At 41.8% G+C, this 21326-nt stretch overlaps 1 protein-coding gene across 6 annotated transcripts in view; it reads right to left on the bottom strand.

Moving 5' to 3' along the window:
* Positions 1–21326, bottom strand: part of LOC101173932 (disks large-associated protein 4) — a 152079-nt gene that overhangs the window by 4718 nt on the left and 126035 nt on the right. For all 6 annotated transcript variants that reach the window (XM_020703572.2, XM_020703568.2, XM_020703569.2 and 3 more), the window contains one exon: positions 20544–20635. In XM_020703572.2, coding sequence (XP_020559231.2) covers positions 20544–20635 — 92 coding nt within the window. The remainder of the gene's footprint in view (positions 1–20543; positions 20636–21326) is intronic.

The following is a 21326-nucleotide window of genomic DNA, read 5'->3' as shown; positions in this document are numbered from 1 at the left end:
ATCAGATTCAGACGCAGCTTTCACCGCGGGAGTTGAAGCAAAGACTTGCTCTGGGACGATCTTATGACCTCAAACATTTATTTAATTTGTTTTATATTTACCTCATGATAGCAATATGTCAAAACATTGCTGTTTATTTTTCTATGAATAACTTATTTTTTCAGGTATTTTACTTTTCAAGTTGGAAAAATGTATAAAGTAAAATGTTTTGTTAAAAAAACATTGTTGCATAATGAGGAAATAAAACAGTTTCTGCTCTTAATTTGTTATTTATTTGTTTATTTTTCATCCTCAAAAAGTTTCAATAAGAGTATCGTTAAAATACCGGATCGATAAACAGTATCAATAAGAGTAGTAGTACAATTAAAACCTTAACGATACCCATCCCTACTCCCACCAGAGGCAAGGTGGGGTTCAGCATCTTGCCCAAGGTCACATCGACTCATGGGCGTGCAAGGCGGGAATCGAACCTGCAATCTCACGATCATGGGTCGACTGCCCTACCGATGCACCACGGTCGCCCCAGAGAGCAGGAGGTTCACGCCGACACTGAAGCGAAGCGGAATTGAGTCTCTGTAACATTTATCTGAAGCTTAACCTTTATCGAACCAACGTCCACTTTTTCCTTGCAAGGCACAGCAGCAACTGAAAATGTAAAAAAGATTTTTAATGAAGGTTGTGTATTAAAAAACGTCATATTATGGAACTTCACCAAAAACTAGAGCTGTACCGAGTATCCAAATCCTCTGATGTTCGTGATCTGCTCCTGAAATTTTTGTAACGTCAGATATCGTCGATTTGCGATCTTTATACATAGTACTGTATAGTAAAAATACACTATGGGCAATGGAACTTTCACTCAAATATGCAGAATAATGTTGAATTTTAAGCACTTAAAAGAAAAACACAGAACGGTCACCTAAAGTAAATACATCTTCAAAATAAAGTTATTATTTTCAAAGTAAAAGTTCCAAATGTTTTTTTTTGTAGATAAATAAAAAATTACTTTACTTTACTGAAAAGAATTTAGGAAAAAAAAACCTTTTGTATTAAATATAGTTGATAATATGAAAAGATATAATGAATTTGGTAATAAGAATATTACAAAATCTTATAATCATGCAACGCCGTGTTTCTGCTAGCGCGATGGAAAAGCCGTACTGGAGCGCTTCTGTAAAATGTTCATCTAAAGTTAACCATATTAACCATGTCTGATGGGTTAGATTGACGGCGTATATGATTAAGCTTTCAAGAATGATTGGCAGAGACAGTTTCAGGGGTCAAACGTTTTCCAAAACGAGAGCAACTGGTCAAAGTTGTGGCAAAAGGACAGTACAGCCCCCTGAATACGAATCAAATAAACACAAAAAAAAGGATTTTTTGATCTTTCATTTTTTAACTACTCAGTGTGAAGTAAATAAAGTGAAATGAAATCCCACGTGACTATTTTCACGGCACACCTGGTCGTCTCTCGCGGCACACTGGTAGGAAAACACTGATGTAGAAAAGCAGAGCCGCTGTCAAACTCTTCTGCTTTTCTGTGCGTGTGGAAAAGGCTGACCTTTTCCCTCCACGCATCGCCCTGTCAGACGTGATCATCTGCTGCAGGCTGGTCTGATCTCCTGTTTCAGGCTGTTTCACCAGCGGATTCAGCCTCCTGCTTTAGCCGGAGCCCGTTTACGACAATCCAGGTGATGGTGTCCGACATGCTTTTCTATATGTGTATGTCTCGAAAAGCGAGAACATCATAAACAGAATCTGGAACATGCATTTATAAATACATCTAAATTCGTGAATACAGAAAAAAGTGAGTTTAAAGTGGGCTAAACTAAAAATATTTCGTCCTAGATGTGTCCAGGATGTGAAATTAGGCCGCTGGATGGGTCGAGTCTGTTATTGTTGGATGGAACAGCACGGGCCGGTCCACTTTCCCCTTTACATTCAGTGTTTGTTCAGCCTCAGCAGTTGAGGAAACGGCAGTGTTATTAGCTTTTAAAATACAATAAAAGAACATGAAATGAGTGAAAAACGGCTCCCATTCTATCATTTTAAGTAAAAACTGCTGCAGCGTTAGAGCAAACACAAATGTACATGAATTATTCATTCATCTCCTAATCTGTTTTGTCCCTTTTGGGGTCACCGGGCTGCTGGAGCCTATCCCTTGTGGGCAAAGGCAGGGGGCATCCTGGACAGGTCGCCACTCTGTCGCAGGGCACACTCACTCACATGCACACTCACATGCACACCCAGGGGCAATTTAGATTAACCAATGAACCTATGAAGCATGTTTTTGGATGGTAGGAGGAAGCCGGAGTCCCCGGAGAAAGACCACACATGCACGGGGACAACATGCAAACTCCACACAGACAGGCATTTCATTAAATGCATCATTATTGAATAAAAATACCATTTCATTTCCTGTAACAGATACATTATAATGTTTAACTATTTGATTATTTCAGGGTACTCTGTTGCAGTCATTGACTGTATCTGAGAACTGGACCGAGCAATTGTGACGTCACCCACTGTAAATGGTTTACTCCTGGCTCCACCCAAATAAAGTAAACTCAGCCATCGTCAGTTTTTGGCAACATGGACGCCAGACGCCGTCAGTCAACAGTGACTGGTCCGAGTTGCTCTGAGTCAGCGTTTTAATGTCGACCGATTCAGTTTCTACATTCATAGTTAGACTGAAAACATTCCTCTTTGGACAGGCTTATTGTCAGACTAGTAAGTATTCAGAGATTATTTAATTTAATGTTAATTTGTTTAAATTAAACTTAATAGTAACTATTTGTTGAAAAGGCTGCTAGAAGTTGAAGCTGGGGTAACTATGGTGCACTGGGGTTCTGTCCTCCTTTCTCTTCTACTTCTACCCTTCCTCTCTTCTCCATTCTTGATCATTATTCATCATTTAGTTCTCCATGCCTCTGTTTGGTGCAGTGCGATTCATGTATTGTCCCTCTTTTCCTCTCCCCTCCTGGGGAGTGGGAGTGCTTCCAGACTCCAGTTGGCTCATCCGTGCTCCAGTTCCTGACCGTTTACCTCGCCTTTGCTCCCGCTCCTACACCTGGCTGTGGATCCTGCCTCTGGCTCGTCTCTGGCTCGTCTCTGCTCTGTACCTGACCGAGTACCTCGTCTCTCCTCCTGCTCCTACACCTGGCTGTGGTTCCTGTCTCCGGCTCGACTCGCGCCTTTGACTGTCCCCCCAACCACAGCTGGATGAAGCTCGTCTGCTGGACTTTATATTTGTAGTTGTAGATTTAGATAAGTTAATTCTTCTCTAAGAGTTCTGGTTAATCGCCTGTCCGTCCTGGGGGAGGATCCCTCCTTCATGTGGGCACCCCTGAGGTTTCTTCGTTTTTTCCGGAATCCGTTTTTTTTGGGAGTTTTTCCTTACCGCGAATGGGGGTCTAAGGGCAGGGATGCAAGTATAGCTTAGTCAGTTTGTTAGTTCATTTTAGTATTTAGGGCCCGAGCACGGAGTGCAAAGACCCTATTGTATCTGTTAGAGTTATTATTAGGGCCCGAGCACGGAGTGCAAGGACCCTATTGTATCTGTAAGAGTTATTATTATTATTCTTTTTCTTCCTACGGAAGAGTCGCCTTTTTGAGGCCTTTAACATACCCCAAAACTCACCAAATTTGGCACACACATCAGGAGTCGCGAAAAATTTCGTATTTTACAGGAGATTGGCATGGGCGCACAAAAACGGCTCGACAGCGCCACCTACAGTGACATTTGTCCCGAGCCCCCGCATATGCTTTGACATACAAGCTTGATTTTTTCAGGACATGTTCATCAGATGGAAACCTACAAAAAAGTCTCTTGGGACCAAGCTGTCAGTCGCACAGGAAGTCTGCTATATTGGTGTCAATATGTCATTTTTGCTCTATTTTGGACATTTGTAGGCCTCCTTCTAGAACGAACTCCTCCTAGAGATTTATGAATAATGACTCCAAACTTTGGTTTTGTAAACTAAACACATGTCCGATGTTAAATTGCGAAGCTTTAAAGGTATTACGGATGTTTGTGACCGTGGCGGCGCGTCGAACTTGGAGGTCATTTTGAAAACACGCCATGAAAAGAAAAATGGCCATTACTCAGCCATGCAAAATCCAATCTGATCCAAAGTTGATATGCATGATTGTAGTCTGACTTTGAACACATCTGCAGTGGAAGAATCTGGAACAAGTGTAGCGCCACCTGCTGGCAGCAGGAAATGACATGTTTGACTTGGAGCATCACTGCTCCAAGTAGGATGAGCCGACACACCTGAAAATGATGTCCACCTGTTGAAAAGCCATTGAAGTTTACTCTGATAAAAAGCCATAACTTTCCACGCAGGGGTGTGGTCGTGACAGAGCGGCGAAGTTGGGCGTCTCGCCGTGCACACAAAAGTTGCTCTCACGTGCACATTCCTTGTCCAATCTCACTGAAATTCAATGGATATGATGAAGCTTCTATTCTGAACCCATGGATATGACAATCTTGGACGAGCTCTATAGCGCCACCTAGTTATTGCATTGGGCACATTCTGCCCTGTATTTTCTCTTTGCTTTGTCCGATGTGCATGAAATTAAAACTGGAGATACTCAGAAGGGTCCTCTCTCATCATGTAAAGTTTCATGGGTGTACACCTGACGGTGCCTGCGTAACAGGAAGTGGTCGATTATGTGCACCCAAATAATAGAAATTTATTATAAATCAGCCGTTTGTCTCAGGAAGCTGAGATTTCAGAATTAGATGCCTTTAATAACCTCCAGCTTTGATATGTAACACTATAGGGTCTACGAGAAACTTCATCACTTGATTTTTTTAATGAAATTTTGGACTGAACAAAGATTTTTAGCATAAATTCTGTTTAAGTTATCAGCACCAAGAATTCAACTTTCATAGGCATTTATGTGCTACTGCTTCCTAAAAAAATTCAGAATTATTGAAGTTACAGGTGAACTTTTAGACATCATTTCATCCAAAAAGGTCCGAAAACGTCTTTTTAGGCAAAACTGCAAACACCTATTTTTTTGCATAACTTATCTTTCAAATATCAGCACAAAAAAATTAAAAACGGTAGGGATCTGTGTTTGCTGCCTTCCATATTTTTTTCAGACTTAAAAGTGTAACAGATGATTTATAAAAAATCCTTTTCATCCAAAAACCTGTGTTAAATCTGTCTAGACTCCAAACAAACATTTTTTTATGGTAACTTATGTTTCAACAATCGACACCAATTTTCACAGACCTAAAGCTGAACATGTCCCATAGCTACCTGAATATTTTCATAGATATAAAATGAACTGGTCATTCTAACATCTGGCATTCTAACATCTAACATCTTACATGTCAAAGCCTCTCTCAGCCTGGCTCTGCTGAAGGAGTCGTGTTACAACCCCGCCCCCTCCTGCTGGGACCCCTGCTATGTAAATTAGCAAGCAGTGAACAGAGAGATGAGGAGTAAGAATGGTCATTACTCAGGCATGCATAATCCAAAGACAGCCAGTTAAACACTGAAAGACATATTTTTTCGGTATGTCTTTCATACATCTTTAGTATTAAAAACTCTCCAAGATGAATGTGCCTGACTCCACCTGCAGGTGGATCACAGACTTCCTGACGGACAGACAGCAGTATGTGAGGCTGGGGAAGCTCGTCTCAGATACTCGGACCACAAGCACCGGATCCCCCCAGGGCTGTGTCCTTTCACCCCTGTTACTCTCCCTGTACACAAACAGCTGCACAGCTGGTCACCTGTCTGTCAAACTCCTGAAGTTTGCTGACGACACCACACTCATCGGCCTCATCTCTGACGGAGATGAGTCGGCCTACAGGAGTGAAATAGCCAGGCTGGTGTCATAGTGCAGCGCTAACAACCTGGAGCTTAATGCTCTGAAGACAGTGGAGATGACAGTGGACTTCAGGAAGGCCCCAGCCCCCCTCCCCCCTGTCATCCTCTGTGACTCCCCGGTGACCTCTGTGGAGTCCTTCTGCTTCCTGGGAACCATCATCAGCCAGGACCTCAAGTGGGAGCAGAACATCAGCTCCATCACTAAGAAGGTCCAGCAGAGGATGTACTTCCTGAGGCAGCTGAAGAAGTTTCACCTCCCTGAAAAGATGCTGGTAGACTTTTACACCGCCATCATCGAATCCACCCTCACGTCCTCCATCACAGTCTGGTTCGCTGCGGCCACGGCCAGAGACAAGGCCAAGCTGCAACGCGTCATCCACTCAGCAGAGAAGGTGATCGGCTGCCACCTCCCGTCTCTCCAGGAGCTGCACATCTCCAGGACCTGGAGGCGGGCAGCCAGGATTGTAGCCAACCCCTCTCATTCAGGACATAATCTCTTTCGGCCCCTCCCTTCTGGCAAGAGGCTCCGGTCCATCAGGACCAGGACCTCGCGCCACAAGAACAGCTTCTTCCCCACTGCAGTCAGCCTGCTGAACAGTACCCCAACTCCCCCAGGTGACCCCCCCTCCCCCCCCGCCCACCAAAGGACTGTCTGTGCCACTTACAGGCCCCACCATCCCAGCCCATCTGTGCTCCCACTTTAATTCACCTTACTCTACTGTATATAGTGTGTTGTTGTTGTTAACTTAATTTTTAACTTATTCTTAATTGCACTATACACCAAGTCAAATTCCTCGTTTTGTAAAGTGCGCTCTACTGAACCTGGCAATAAAACTTTTTCTGATTTCTGATTCTGATTCTATTAATCATTGTTTTTTATTCATTCAAAATGCAATTAAATCAATATTTTATCTTTTTTCTTTTCCTTTTTCTTTTTTTTTATCTCTTATATCCTTTTTTATAATCAATGTTTGAATTTCTTTTCCTTTCTATTGTCATGGTTTCAGTTTGTTGTCTTTTTTTTCGCTTTAGTTCTTGTTCTGTCTTGTTTGGTTCTGTTTCCTGTTTTATTTTGAAAGGTTTCCTGTCTTGTCATGTTTCTTGAGTTTTACTTCCTTTGGTCCCCATCTGCCCTAATCGTGTTCACCTGTGTCTTGTCTGCCCTGTCTGTATATAAGTCTTGTCTCTGCCTTCCTCCTGTGCTGGTCCATTAACTTCTGCTCATGTTGATCACGTCTTCTTGTCTGGCGTCCATGTCCCTTGCCATGCCACAGTAAGTTTTTGTTTTTAGTTTTGTCATCCTGCTCTGCAGCGCTTTTTGTTAGTTAAATAAACCCACTTGCCCTGAACCCGTTTGCCTCCCGTCTCTGCGCCTGGGTCCTACCTGCTCTCGAGCCTCCCCCCCACACGACATCTATACATCCAATGAAATTAAACTCAGTGATGAAAGTCAGGTAAGGAAAAAATCCCTGAACTTTTCTTTGAGCGATATGGCGGGCACAGAGCGAAATTTTGGAAAAATACGTGGTCTTAGATGCATTCTGGTGCATTCTGGCAGCTAGTTATTCACTTCTTTATCAAGAAACTAAGACTAATTAGAGCATCATGATTTGTCATTCAAACCATGGATATATGGAGAGTCAAACCCCTAGTTTGACTCTCCATTAAGGACTTGCTGGTCCTAAAAAAGAATTTGGAAAATTGCTCAAAGTAACACAATCCTACAATCTACGCTTTTCCTTAAAGCTGCAAAACATACAATTGCTAAAATATAGTAACATCAAAGCCCCAAATGGCAAAAAGAACACCAGTAACTATGATATTCTATGAAAATACCTCAGTTATTTATACATTATTTCTGCTTTAGAAATGACTGATGTACAACATCCACTTGCACTGTTTTCTCAAACTATAATTACATCAAAATATGGGATCTGCTTTAAACTATAATTCTATAACATAATACATCAATTCTTTAACACCAATACTAAGTAATCTGGGAAATATCAAAACAAACATACAAACTAAGCTAAACATTGTAAACATTATTTTTTAAGGGAGTGCGGGTCCAAACCATCAAATACTTATAATTAATGTCAACTATACTGAACTAAATCATGGTCATTAGGAAATACAAATAAATTAGATAGAGAAATGTATTCAAAATAAAAACTGAAACTCAAAACTAAAATTGAAATTATTTCAAAATGTGGTTTTGAGATTATTTTACACAAAAAAGTATTTGACCTACACTACCTTAAAAATCTTTTTTTTCCAGCCAAGACCACTTCAATTTGTTTTTTATCGTCTTCTCACAACTGAGGTCGTGACCACGCTCAATAATGACGATGCCTGCCATTATTTTAACACAAATTTGATCGCAAACTCTTCAGATGTGTTTGTGAAAGTTTAGCGTGGCTCCGCCAGTTTTGGTCTCTAGGGAAGCGAGTCACGCTGACCACGTGGTGCAGACAGAGCCAATCAGACCCGTCGACGCATCCGAAAGCAACTAAAACGTCCCGTCATTGGTCAATTAGGCCGGGAAGACGAGAGATGGCCACGACCATAGAGGAAGCGATCTGCGGAGAAATAATAGAAAATAAAGCTAAAATTAGCTGATTTCAGACCATTTTTTAATCCGGAAAGCGATTTGTCAGTAGAGATCAGGTCTTTATTTCCCGGAAAGTACTTTCGGTTTGCTCAAAAACCCGGATTTCCGGGAATTCCCGGAAGACTTTCATCATTGTAAACTACAAATCAACAAACACAACTGATAACAAATGTCTCTAAAAAATGATGTGTATATTTGCAGAACCTTAAAAACACCAAACAAATAACAAATGCTTCCCAATTAAAGCACAAAAAATGGAACACAAAATGTAAAACCAAAGTTAGAAATTGCAATTTGAAAAAGATACTTTTTTCAGCAGCTTTTCAAAATCAATCACCAATTCTACTCTTCTGTGGATGAAACAAAGAACTCCAGAACAATGAAGCCATTTCTCTAAGTCTCTCTCACCTTCAGTTTTAAACAAGGTCTGTGAAAATCCACCATACATTGGTCACATGAACTCAGAGACCTGCTAAAAGTGCACAATTGTAAAAGCTCTTTTATATAGACAACTGTTTGTTTGCTTAGAGCTCTAAATATAAAAAAAAAATGCTTTTCTATCACCTAGACACAGATGGAGAACCATATCAACTGGATTAATAACAGGGTGGCATGTTTAGACAACATGAAGCTGTCCATCACATTTTTGACCTAAACATGTAAACACATCCTTGGCTCTGCGGTTAGGAAATGGTATTTGGGAATCTCTTTATACCAGGAGCCAGCCTGGCCATTGGAACATCGCCACAGTGCCCATCCAGACTGGGACAGCAACGGGGTCCACTTCAGAGCCGTGAGCTGCTGTGTTTAACTCCAGCTGTCCCAGCAAGGGAGACAACTGCAGCAACATCCACTGACCAAGCTGACAAGCCCTGGCAGAAAAGATCCCCACAAGAAAAACACTGGCTCAGGCAGGCTGGTCAAAAAAAAATAGTTTTGCCATTGTCTTGCAGCTCGCAGATCAAGTGGTTTAGTTTTCCAGTAATGTCAGTCAAGAATGCAAGTTCAGATTCACAATGTTAATATTCACCATATTCAACAGACATCTCCTCCAATAGCACCTTAAAAATCCTGTGCTATTTTGCTTTGCAGCTGAGGTTGTTTACGATTTTCAGAATAAGAGTCATTATATGTCCAGAGCCAATCACTTCTGCACATAAGGCCTGCTGGTGAATGACGCAGCAGTAATGCAGACATTTTGGAAAGTCTGGGTCAGCTTAACAGTGAGTGATGAAACCTGTTTGTCTATTGATCATAGCAGGAGTCCCATCTGCAGTCACTGCTACCAGCTTTTCTAATTGTACCTTTTTCTGCACAAAAACTCCTTCACCGTGTTATACATTTCAACTCCTCTTGTAGTTGTCTGTTAGGGCAGATGTGTCAGGAGTTCTTCTCTTGTGGAAACCAAAAGCTATGCTGTACTGTTGCCGTCCACAGACTCATCACACTGGACGTTAACCACCTGCACTTTGCAAGATCCCGGTCCAGCTAATTGGCCAAGTTATCAGACATAGCTGACACTCATCTAGACATTGTAGTGGAAATTGAATGAGTTCTATTGTTCTCATCCTTAGGGACAGTGATAGCAATTATCATCATTGCTTGAATTTTTTTCATGCTATATGCAAAAGTCTTTGTCCCTTAAGGCAACAGATTACAGCCCCCCCCCCCCCCCCCCAGGCTGCTGTCGTATTAACAATAGCTTGGAGCTCCAGAATGGACAAGAAAAAACGACGAGAATGGCTCGAGCAAGGCGTTGCTCACGGGGCGGTCGCTCGTGCCATGCGGTCGCACGTGCTCGGGCCCGCTAAATGCTACTTGTAGCTTTAATTATTATTATTATTCTTTTTCTTCCGACGGAAGAGTCGCCTTTTTGAGGCCTTTAACATACCCCAAAACTCACCAAATTTGGCACACACATCAGGAGTCGCGAAAAATTTCGTATTTTACAGGAGATTGGCATGGGCGCACAAAAACGGCTCGACAGCGCCACCTACAGTGACATTTGTCCCGAGCCCCCGCATATGCTTTAACATACAAGCTTGATTTTTTCAGGACATGTTCATCAGATGGAAACCTACAAAAAAGTCTCTTGGTACCAAGCTGTCAGTCGCACAGGAAGTCTGCTATATTGGTGTCAATATGTCATTTTTGCTGTATTTTGGTCATTTGCAGGCCTCGCTCTAGAACGAACTCCTCCTAGAGATTTGAGAGTAATGACTCCAAACTTTGGTTTTGTAAACTAAACACATGTCCGATGTTAAATTGCGAAGCTTTAAAAGTATTACGGATGTTTGTGACCGTGGCGGCGCGTCGAACTTGGAGGTCATTTCGAAAACACGCCATGAAAAGAAAAATGGCCATAACTCAGCCATGCATATTCCAATCTGATCCAAAATTGATATGCATGATTTTAGTCTGACTCTGAACACATCTGCAGTGAAAGAATCCGGAAAAAGTGTAGCGCCACCTGCTGGCAAGATGAAATGACATGTTTTACTTGGAGCATCACTGCTCTGAGTAGGATGAGCCGACACACCTGAAAATGACATCCACCTGTTGAAAAGCCATTGAAGTTTACTCTGACAAAAAACCATAACTTTCAATGCGGGGGTGTGGTCGTGACAGAGCGGCAAAGTTGGGCATCTCGCCATGCACACAAAAGTTGCTCTCACGTGCACATTCCTTGTCCAATCTCACTGAAATTCAATGGATATGATGAAGCTTCTATTCTGAACCCATGGATATGACAATCTTGGACGAGCTCTATAGCGCCACCTAGTTATTGCATTGGGCACATTCTGCCCTGTATTTTCTCTTTGCTTTGTCCGATGTGCATGAAATTAAAACTGGAGATACGCAGAAGGGTCCTCTCTCATAATCTGAAGTTTCATGGGTGTACACCTGACGGTGCCTGCGTAACAGGAAGTGGTCGATTATGTGCACCCAAATAATAGAAATTTATTATAAATCAGCCGTTTGTCTCAGGAAGCTGAGATTTCAGAATTAGATGCCTTTAATAACCTCCAGCTTTGATATGTAACACAATAGGGTCTATGAGAAACTTCATACCTCTTTTTTTCCTATGCAATTTTGGACTGAACAAAGATTTTTAGCATAAATTCTGTTTAGGTTATCAGCACCAAAGACTACACTTTAATAGGCATTTATGTGCTACTGCTTCCTAAAAAAATTCAGAATGATTGAAGTTACAGGTGAACTTTTAGACAACATTTCATCCAAAAAGGTCCGAAAACGTCTTTTTAGGCAAAACTACAAACACCTATCATTTTTCATAACTTAATCATCATATATCAACACCATTTATTTTTTTAAATGTAGGGATCTGTGTTTGCTGCCTTCCATATTTTTTTCAGAAGTCCAGGTGAAACAGATGATTTTTAAAAAATCCTGATTCATCCCAAAACCTGTGCTTTTTCCGTCTGGACTCCAAACAAGTGTGTTTTAAAATTACTTATGCTTCAAATATCCACACCAAGTTTCACACGCATATAGCTGAACATGTCTAAATGCTTCTTGAATATTCTTTACAGATATAAAGTGAACTGGTCAACTGTAGGATGTCATTTCCTCTTACATGCTTCAGTCTTTTCCTCATGCTGCATCCTGCTCCTCAATCTGCCCTGTTGCTGGAGTCAAATTTCACCCCCCCCCCCCCCCCACACACACACACACCAGCTGCCTGTTCATATGCTAACTAACCCAGAAGTGAGGTGACAATAGTTTAGACACAAGAGGGAGGGCAGACTGCTTTTTCATTTGTTTTGTATGTCTTTCATAGAGTTTTATGAATAATCATTGCTTTTCTAGTCATGTAAAATGCAATTAACTTAATATTTTATCTTTTTTTTTTACAAACAAAACATATGAATGTGCTCCAAAACAAAACCCAACTCTCAGTACAGTTCTACAGATGTAACATAAGACTTAGACAGTAAATGTCTCTTTTATCCTTTTTTAATCAATGCTGCAACTTCTTTTCCTTAATATAAATCCAATGAAATTAAACTACAAAACCAAAAAACACAACCTATAGCAAATTTCTCTAAATAAATTATGTGTATATACAATATGTAGCACTTTTAAACAAAATAATAACAAATCCTTCCAATACAAGAACAGAAAAATGGAACACAAAATTTAAAACCCAAATTTGAAATGGCAATTTTAAAAAGATAATTTTTTCAGCCTGCTAAAAGTGCACAATTGTAAAAGCTCTTTTATATAGACAACTGTTTGGTTGCTTAGAGCTCTAAATATAAAAACAATGCCTTTATGGACGTGGCACGGATGGCACGGATGTTCAGCAGGGTAAACCCCAGGAAAGCGGCGGGACCTGATGGAGTTCCCGGAAAGGTTCTGCGGGCCTGCGCCGATCAACTCTCCCAGGTCTTCACAAAAATCTTCAACCTGTCGCTAGCTCAGGCTTTCATCCCTGCTTGCCTGAAGTCATCCACTATCATCCCGATACCCAAAAAGTCCTCATCCACAGCCTTCCTCACGGACTTCCGCCCAGTTGCACTCACTGCTGTCATCACAAAGTGTCTGGAGCGGCTGCTCCTGGAACACATCAAAGACTCCCTCCCTCCAATCTTCGTCCCCCACCAGTTTGCTTACAAAGCAAACAGATCAACGGATGATGCCATTTCCATCACCCTCCACACTGCGCTGAGCCACCTGGAACACAGAGACACCTACGCCAGGATGCTCTTTGTGGACTATAGCTCAGCCTTTAACACAATCATTCCTGACATTCTGGTCAACAAACTGTCTGAACTAGGACTCCACCCACTCACTTGCTCGTGGATCAAGGACTTCCTGACAAACAGACCACAGACAGTCAAACTTGACCCCCACCTCTCTTCCACCCGGACGCTGAGCACAGGCTCCACACAGGGATGTGTGCTGAGTCCTCTGCTGTACACACTGTACACAGCAGACTGCAGACCAGCCCACACCAGCAACACCGTGGTGAAGTTTGCAGACGACACTACTGTGGTGGGGCTGATCTCTGGGGACGACGAGACGGCCTACAGAGACGAAGTCCTGAAACTCTCAAGGTGGTGTCAGGCTAATAACCTCATCCTGAACACCACCAAGACCAAGGAGATCATCCTGGACTTCAGAAAAAACAGAACAGATCCACCCCCACTCTACATCGATGGAAACTGTGTGGAGAGGGTCCACAGCTTCACCCTCCTGGGCACCACCATCTCTGCTGACCTCACATGGTCTAACAACACCATGACTCTCATCAGGAAGGCCCAGCAACGCCTGCACTTCCTGAGAAAACTTAGGAGGAACGACGTCAGCCAGGAGCTGCTGGTAACGTTCTACCGCTCAACCATTGAGAGCATTCTTTCCTATGGCATCACAGTGTGGTTTTCCCACCGCACTGAAGCAGAACGGCAGAGTCTCCAGAGAGTGGTAAAGACAGCGCAGAGGATCATCGGCTGCCCCCTCCCCTCACTGAAGGACATTTACCAGTCTCGCTGCCTCAGCAGAGTGACTAGCATCACCACTAACTCCACCCATTCTGCTTTCCCTCTGTTTGAACTGCTGCCCTCTGGAAGGAGGTACAGGTCCATCAGAACCAGGACAAACAGACTAAGAAACAGCTTTTTTCCATAGGCAATTATCATACGGAATGCACATACGTCCACCAACCACACCTCACTCTAATTTTACTACAATGCGTGCAATATCCTGACTGTCTAACCGGGTCACTGTGCAATAACTTGATATTTATTAAGCTGTGCTCACAGCAACTCATGTAATTCCATTCTATTTTATTCACAAATATTTAATATTTAACAGTTTCTGTCCATATTGTTTATTTTTTGTTAAGAGTTGTAAATACAGTATTTCTTTTTCTATTCTATTTTTATTTTTATTTTATGTAACTCCTTCACTCCAAGGCTGCTGCAATTTCATTGTATCCCCATGTACAATGACAATAAACGATTCTGATTCTGACTATATCACTTAGACACAGATGGAGAACCATATCAACTGGATTAGTAACAGGGTGGCATGTGTAGGTTTAACTAGGTTAAAAACTTACATCACTAGACAACATGAAGCTATTCATCACATTTTTGACCTAAACATGTAAACACATGCTTGGCTCTGCGGTTAAGAAACGGTATTTGGGAATCTCTTCATACCAGGAGCCAGCCTGGCCATAGGAACATCGCCACAACACCCACCCAGACTGGAACATCAACGGGGTCCACTTCACAGCTGTGAGGCTGCTGTGTTTGACTCCAGCTGCCCCAGTAAGGAAGACAACTGCAGCAACAACCACCGACCAAGCCGGCAAGCCCTGGCAGAAAAGATCCCCACAAGAAACACTGCAGGCTGTTCCATAAAAAATATAGTTTTACCATTGCCTTGCAGATCACAGTTGAAGTGGTTTAGATTTCCAGTAAAATTAGTCAAAAATGCAATTTCATATTTACCATATTCATATTCACCATATTCAGCAGACATTTCCTCCAATAGCACCTTGAAAATCCTGTGCTGTTTTGCTTTGCAGCTGAGGTTTTTTTTTATGATTTTCACAATAGGAGTCTTTATGTGTCCAGAGCCAATCACTTCTCCACATAAGGCCTGCTGGTGAATGAAGCAGCAGTAATGCAGACATTTTGGGAAGTCTGGGTCAGCTTTACAGTGAGTGATGAAACCTGTTTGTCTATTGATCATAGCAGGAGCCCCGTCTGCAGTCACTGCTACTAGCTTTTCTAATGGTACCTTTTTCTGCACAAAAAGTCCTTCACCGTGTTATACATTTCAACTCCTCCTATATTTGTTTGTAAGTGCAGTTCTGTCAATAGTTCTTCTCTTGATGTTGATTTCTTGATGATGTTAAAAAGTTGTCAATCAAGCAATGATGATAATCACTAACACTGTACCAAAAGATGTGAAAAATAGAAGTGATTAATTTCCACTACAATGTCTAGACAAGTGTCAGCTATGTTTGATAACTTGGCCGATCAGGTGGACCAGGATCTTGCAAAGCGCATGTTGTTTTGCATCCAGTTTGAAGATTCTCTGGACAGCAGCAGTGCAGCACAGCTGTGTGTTTGTTTGTTTTTTGTTTTTCTTCTGGATGAGAAAATGAGCAGGTCTAATCAAGGCTTCGTTTGAATTTTATTTTCACAATATATGCAAAAATTTCAGTCCTTAAAGGAAACAGATAACAGCCCCCCCCACCCCCCGCCGACATGCTGCTGTCATGTTAAATGTAGCTTGCAGCTCCAGAATGCAGAAGGAAGAACGACACAAAACGGCTCGAGCAGGGCGTTGCTCATTCACTCACTCGTTCATGCTATATGCAAAAGTCTTTGTCCCTTAAGGCAACAGATTACAGTCCCCCCCCCCCCCCCACAGGCTGCTTTCATATTGACATTAGCTTGGAGCTCCAGAATGGACAAGAAAGAACGACGACAATGGCTCGAGCAGGGCGTTGCTCACGGGGCGGTCGCTCGTGCCAGGCGGTCGCACGTGCTCGGGCCCGCTAAATGCTACTTGTAGCTTTAATTTTCTATTGAACTCTTTGTATTCGTGATCCTTTTGAGTTCATGTTTTACTTCGAAGCCCATCGAGACGACTGTTGTTGTGATTTTGGGCTATACAAATAAAATTGAATTGAATTGAATTGACCACTCTATCCAATCAAGAGTGAGCTTGTTGGAAGACCACACCCCTGGCACTTCAAAGCAGGGCTACACAAAATCTGTCAATAAGACGTTTTGAACGTTAGATGTGAGACCACCTACTTTTACGGAGGCATCTGATTGGTCAGTTTATAACTCGAATAACTTGAGCTACGGAAAAAAAATATTTACAAATTAAGGATTATCAAGAAGATGTTAAAAACAGGCATCAGAGCAAGAATGGTCATTCTGACCAATAGAATGAGTAACAGCTGTTTATTTCTCTATCAAAGTTCATGGGATTTCGGCTTCTTGGAACCAGCAGGTACTTCCTGTTTGGAATGCCAGGGGGGGAGGAGTCGCTCAGTTCAGTTCTCGTAAAAAAAACAAAAAACATTTTATGAATTAGTTTTATCTGTCAAACTCCCCCATCAAAGACAATTGGTTACCCTGTCTATCAAGAGAAGTCCACTCAATCCCAGAGAAATGCCCTCATCTTGGCGAGTCTTGAGCCGTTTGAACCGTCGGAGCATTTCTTCTAAAGCTGCCGTCACAGTTGAGTTAATATGTGGTAACTTCAACCAATCCCTCTAACTTACACACTATGTGCTGTGGGTCTGCAAGGTCAGAAATGTCTCCGACCATTGTCGCTGTGAAGTTCATGAAGGTCCGCCGTCCCTGTAGCCCTCAGATCACGAAAGACTTCAGGCCAGAACGCGAGTCTGCAGCCTTCAACACTTCAACAGGCTGATTTCTCAGGACCACAACCGAGTCAGAGTCGTCTCACTTCATGTGGAAAAATTATACACCCATTTGTATTGATGTTATTGTTACTATTATGATAAATATAAATAAAATCTTTTTTTTAAGAAATACAATAATAAACAAAGAGAAAATAACCATCGTTTCAAAATATGAAATAGTTATAACTTTGGAGTTTCGGTTCACATGATTTCCTATCAAAATATTTTATGTGTTAATCTAACAGTCCAAAATTAAATCAAAGGTAATTAAGTAACTCCTAATGTATTTTCAAACCATAAGGTGCACTTGAAATCCTTACATTTGTTTGAAATATAGAAAATCTGCTTTACAACCTGGTGCACCTTCACTGTGTTTGTGCTTATGACCTCCAACTGGTTTTCTGTGGTAGGCCACAAAAATCTGGCATAATGCTTCAGTTCCAATTATGATACATACTGTCTTTTAACCGTTTGTAAACAAGTTAAAGAATACAGTGTGAGTTACTTTACTTCAATACTTGTACTGTTCACTTTATGGTTACTTCAAATGAAAACCTGTATGTTTTTTTTCTTTACCCAGAGAGCCACACAAGGCCGCGTTACGCAGCTACTACGTACATTTTGCACATTTTCCGCGTGTGCAATTCCGGTCTTTCGTGATTCATGCGTGACATTCGTACTTCCTGAGTGTTTCTTGTGTTCGGCATTCTTGGATGTGCGCAGATGTCCGTCGAGGGTTTCGGCTGAAAAGTCTTTACATGAATTTGGCTCTGAGCCGTTCAAAACTTTTAGTCTGCTGAGAATTACACAGTTTGAACATATGTTATGTAGTTTATACGCAATTATTGCGTAAATCTGACTCCATTGTGCGTGATTTTTGCGAGATGCATACGCAAATTTTCACTAATGCACCACTGATGCACAGTACAGACCAAAAGTTTGGACACACCTTCTCATTCAAAGAGTTTTCTTTATTTTTTTATGACTAGGAAAATTGTAGATTTACACTGAAGGCATTAAAACTATGAACTATCACATGTGGAATTATATACATAACAAAAAAGTGTGAAACAACTGAAAATATGTCATACTGTAGGCTCTTCATAGTAGCCACCTTTTGCTTTGATTACTGCTTTGCACACTCTTGTCATTCTTTTGATGAGCTTCAACAGGTAGTCACCTGAAATGGTCTTCCAACAGTCTTTAAGGAGTTCCCAGAATGCTTAGCACTTGTTGGCCCTTATGCCTTCACTCTGCGGTCCAGCTCACCCCAAACTATCTTGAATGGGTTCAGGTCCGATGACTGTGGAGGCCAGGTCATCTGGCGCAGTACCCCATCACTCTCCTTCTTGGTCAAATAGCGCTTGACCAGCCTGGAGGTGTGTTTGGGGTCATTGTCCTGTTGAAAAATAGATGATGCTCCAACTAAACGCAAACTGGATGGAATAGCATGCCGCTGCAAGATGCTGTGGTAGCCATGCTGGTTCAGTATGCCTTCAATTTTGGTATAAATCCCCAACAGTGTCACCAGCAAAGCACCCCCACACCATCACACCTCCTCCTCCATGCTTCACGATGGGAACCAGGCATGTAGAGTCCATCTGTTCACCTTTTCTGCGCCGCACAAAGACACGGTGGTTGGAACCAAAATTCTCCAATTTGAGACCAAAGCAGAGATGTCCACCGGTCTGATGTCCATTCCTTGTGTTCTTTAGCCCAAACAAGTCTCTTCTGCTTGTTGCCTTTCTTTAGCAGTGGTTTCCTAGCAGATATTCTAGCATGAAGGCCTGATTCACACAGTCTCCTTTGAACCGTTGTTGTAGAGATGTGTCTGCTGATGGAACTCTGTGTGCCATTGACCTGCTCTCTAATCTGAGCTGCTGTTAACCTGCCATTTCTGAGGCTGCTGACTCGGATGAATTTATCCTCCACAGCAGAGGTGACTCTTGGTCTTCCTTTCCTGGGGTGGTCCACATGTGAGCCAGTTTCTTTGTAGCGCTTGATGGTTTTTGTGACTGCATTGGGGACACTTTCAGAGTTTTCCCAATTTTTGGGACTGACTGACCTTCATTTCTTAAAGTAATGATGTCCACTCGTTTTTCTGTACTTAGCTGCTTTTTTATTGCCATAATACAAATTCTAACAGTCTATTCAGTAGGACTATCAGCTGTGTATCCACCTGACTTCTGCACAACACAACTGATGATCCCAACCCCATTTCTAAGGCCAGAAATCACACTTATTAAACCTGACAGGGCACACCTGTGAAGTGAAAAACAATTCAGGCGACTACCTCTAGAAGCTCATCAAGAGAATGCCAAGAGTGTGCAAATCAGTGATCAAATCAAAAGGTGGCTACTATGAAGAACCTACAATATGACATATTTTCCGTTGTTTCACACTTTTTTTTATTATGTATATAATTCCATATGTGTTCATTCATAGTTTTCATAGTTTTTTCAGTGTGAATCTACAATTTTCATAGTCATGAAAAAAGAAAACTCTTTCAGTGTGAATCTACAATTTTCATAGTCATGAAAATAAAGAAAACTCTTTGAATGAGAAGCTGTGTCCAAACTTTTGCTCTGTACTGTATAACTTTTATATCGCGTATGTGGCGCACATATCACGTTCAAATTAGGTAATTGACGCACAAATCACTAATGAACATTGGCATTGACCTGTTCTTTTGCGTGGTGTATTCGTACTTCTTCCGTGGCTTTAACGTGGTTCATTCATGAGACGTTTATGAAAATTTCAAGTAAAGACCACAACTTTTCTCACTTTTTCCACGTTTATTCACGAATGACCAACTGTTATCTGTGCTATTTGTGCAAAATGTACGTAGTGGAATTCAGGTTGCAGACTGCTGGGCTAGAGCAATAGAAAAGAATGGGTTTGAGTTAGCTCCGCCCACTGACTTTGACAGGTGAGTCGGACAGCTTAAATTATTTGCTGAAACACTACAGCAGCATAAAATACATGTTTTAAAAAAAATTAATGAAATTGTAGTTTAATTCATTAATGATACATTTAATGAAACATTTATTTAATTAATTAATGTTGTATTCATTTATTTTGTCACCATTGGTCCTCTATAAACGTGTTATTTTATTGGTTTAGAAGTGCTGTGATAAGACAGTGCTATTTTCCCACTTGACACTGGAGGGCGCTGTATCACAGCATGATTTTAGACCCAAAAGAAACACGTTTTTACTGACTGTACTGCTGAGTTTTAAAGCTCTTCTGCACACGTGTATGTATATATATATATATATATATATATATTTTTATATGAGCAGCTGTGTGCGCCACCGCAGCCTGGCCTCTAAAACTGGACGCCAGCCTGAGTTTGGCGTCCTGAAAGCTGACTAGAGTGATCACTGAATTTAAGCTCCCATCTTTGTTCCAATCACACACCAGCAACATTTATCAGTTAAACATGTGCCAGCAATTGCCTACAAACTGGATAATCACATTTTCCCTAAAACATGTCACCTGAGAGGAAGGGCTTAAAGGCTTATTATAAGCTTCTTGTACTTTGTGGGCATTTTTTTTTATGTGGATGCTCAAAAGTGCTGCCAATCTCCTCAGATTAGTCTGCTGTCATCATGTGTGGGGAAAGCGAGGGACAGCGCGGGCAGAGTGGCGGCATACGCACCAGGTTCTGTTCACACAATCCCCGGAACTGCTGGAATTTCTGAGACATCAGGAGCTGAGCACTTCCGACTGCGCTGCGAACTTTGCCCAGCACTGCAGAGAGAGAGAGAGAGAGAGAAAAAAAAAAGAGGACAGATTCAGTTCGGCCTCACCTGATTGTGTCGTGTTTTAGGATGGAGACTTTGGATTAGATCACCAGACAAACCGCTCCTGACCTCACAGTTTTATTGCTCAATACGCTCCAAAGGATGGCATGAAGGCGATTACGGCGCGCTGAACAATGTGATCCTCTTTATGGAAATCTAAGCTCCTATGGATCCTGCAGCTGCGCGTTTGTCACTTTCCAACATCTGCCGAAACGATAAAATTCTTATCCGATGACTAAACTTAGAGGAATCGGATGCACGTGGGGAATTCAAGCCGAATTTCTCTCACACGGGTCAAACTCTGCAGACAGAAACTGAGCAGGACCTGCATTAATGTGCATGTGAGCTAACCGCTGCAAGTCTCAGCCTGATGTTGAGCCACTAATCTGGAGGTTTAATCAGGTCCAGACTGATTTGTGTAATTCTGGAGATTACGGGTCTGCTTGTGCGCAGCACAAACCCGGGGCGGAAAACCAAGAATCTTCAAGTCAACACGTGATCAGCAAGGAGCACAACTGCTGCAGGTTAACAGGAACCCAACAATTCATCTTTCCTCTTTTATCAAAAAGAAAAAAAATCGAAGCTTTAAAACATTTTGCAAAAATATGTGACAGTTAGAGACTCAAACAGGTTCATTT

The sequence above is a fragment of the Oryzias latipes genome, chromosome 5 (genome assembly GCF_002234675.1).
Source record: "Oryzias latipes chromosome 5, ASM223467v1".
In the NCBI taxonomy this organism is placed as follows: Eukaryota; Metazoa; Chordata; class Actinopteri; order Beloniformes; family Adrianichthyidae; genus Oryzias; species Oryzias latipes.
The sequence above is the reverse complement of the archived record's forward strand: the minus strand, read 5'-3'. Positions and strand labels throughout refer to the sequence as shown.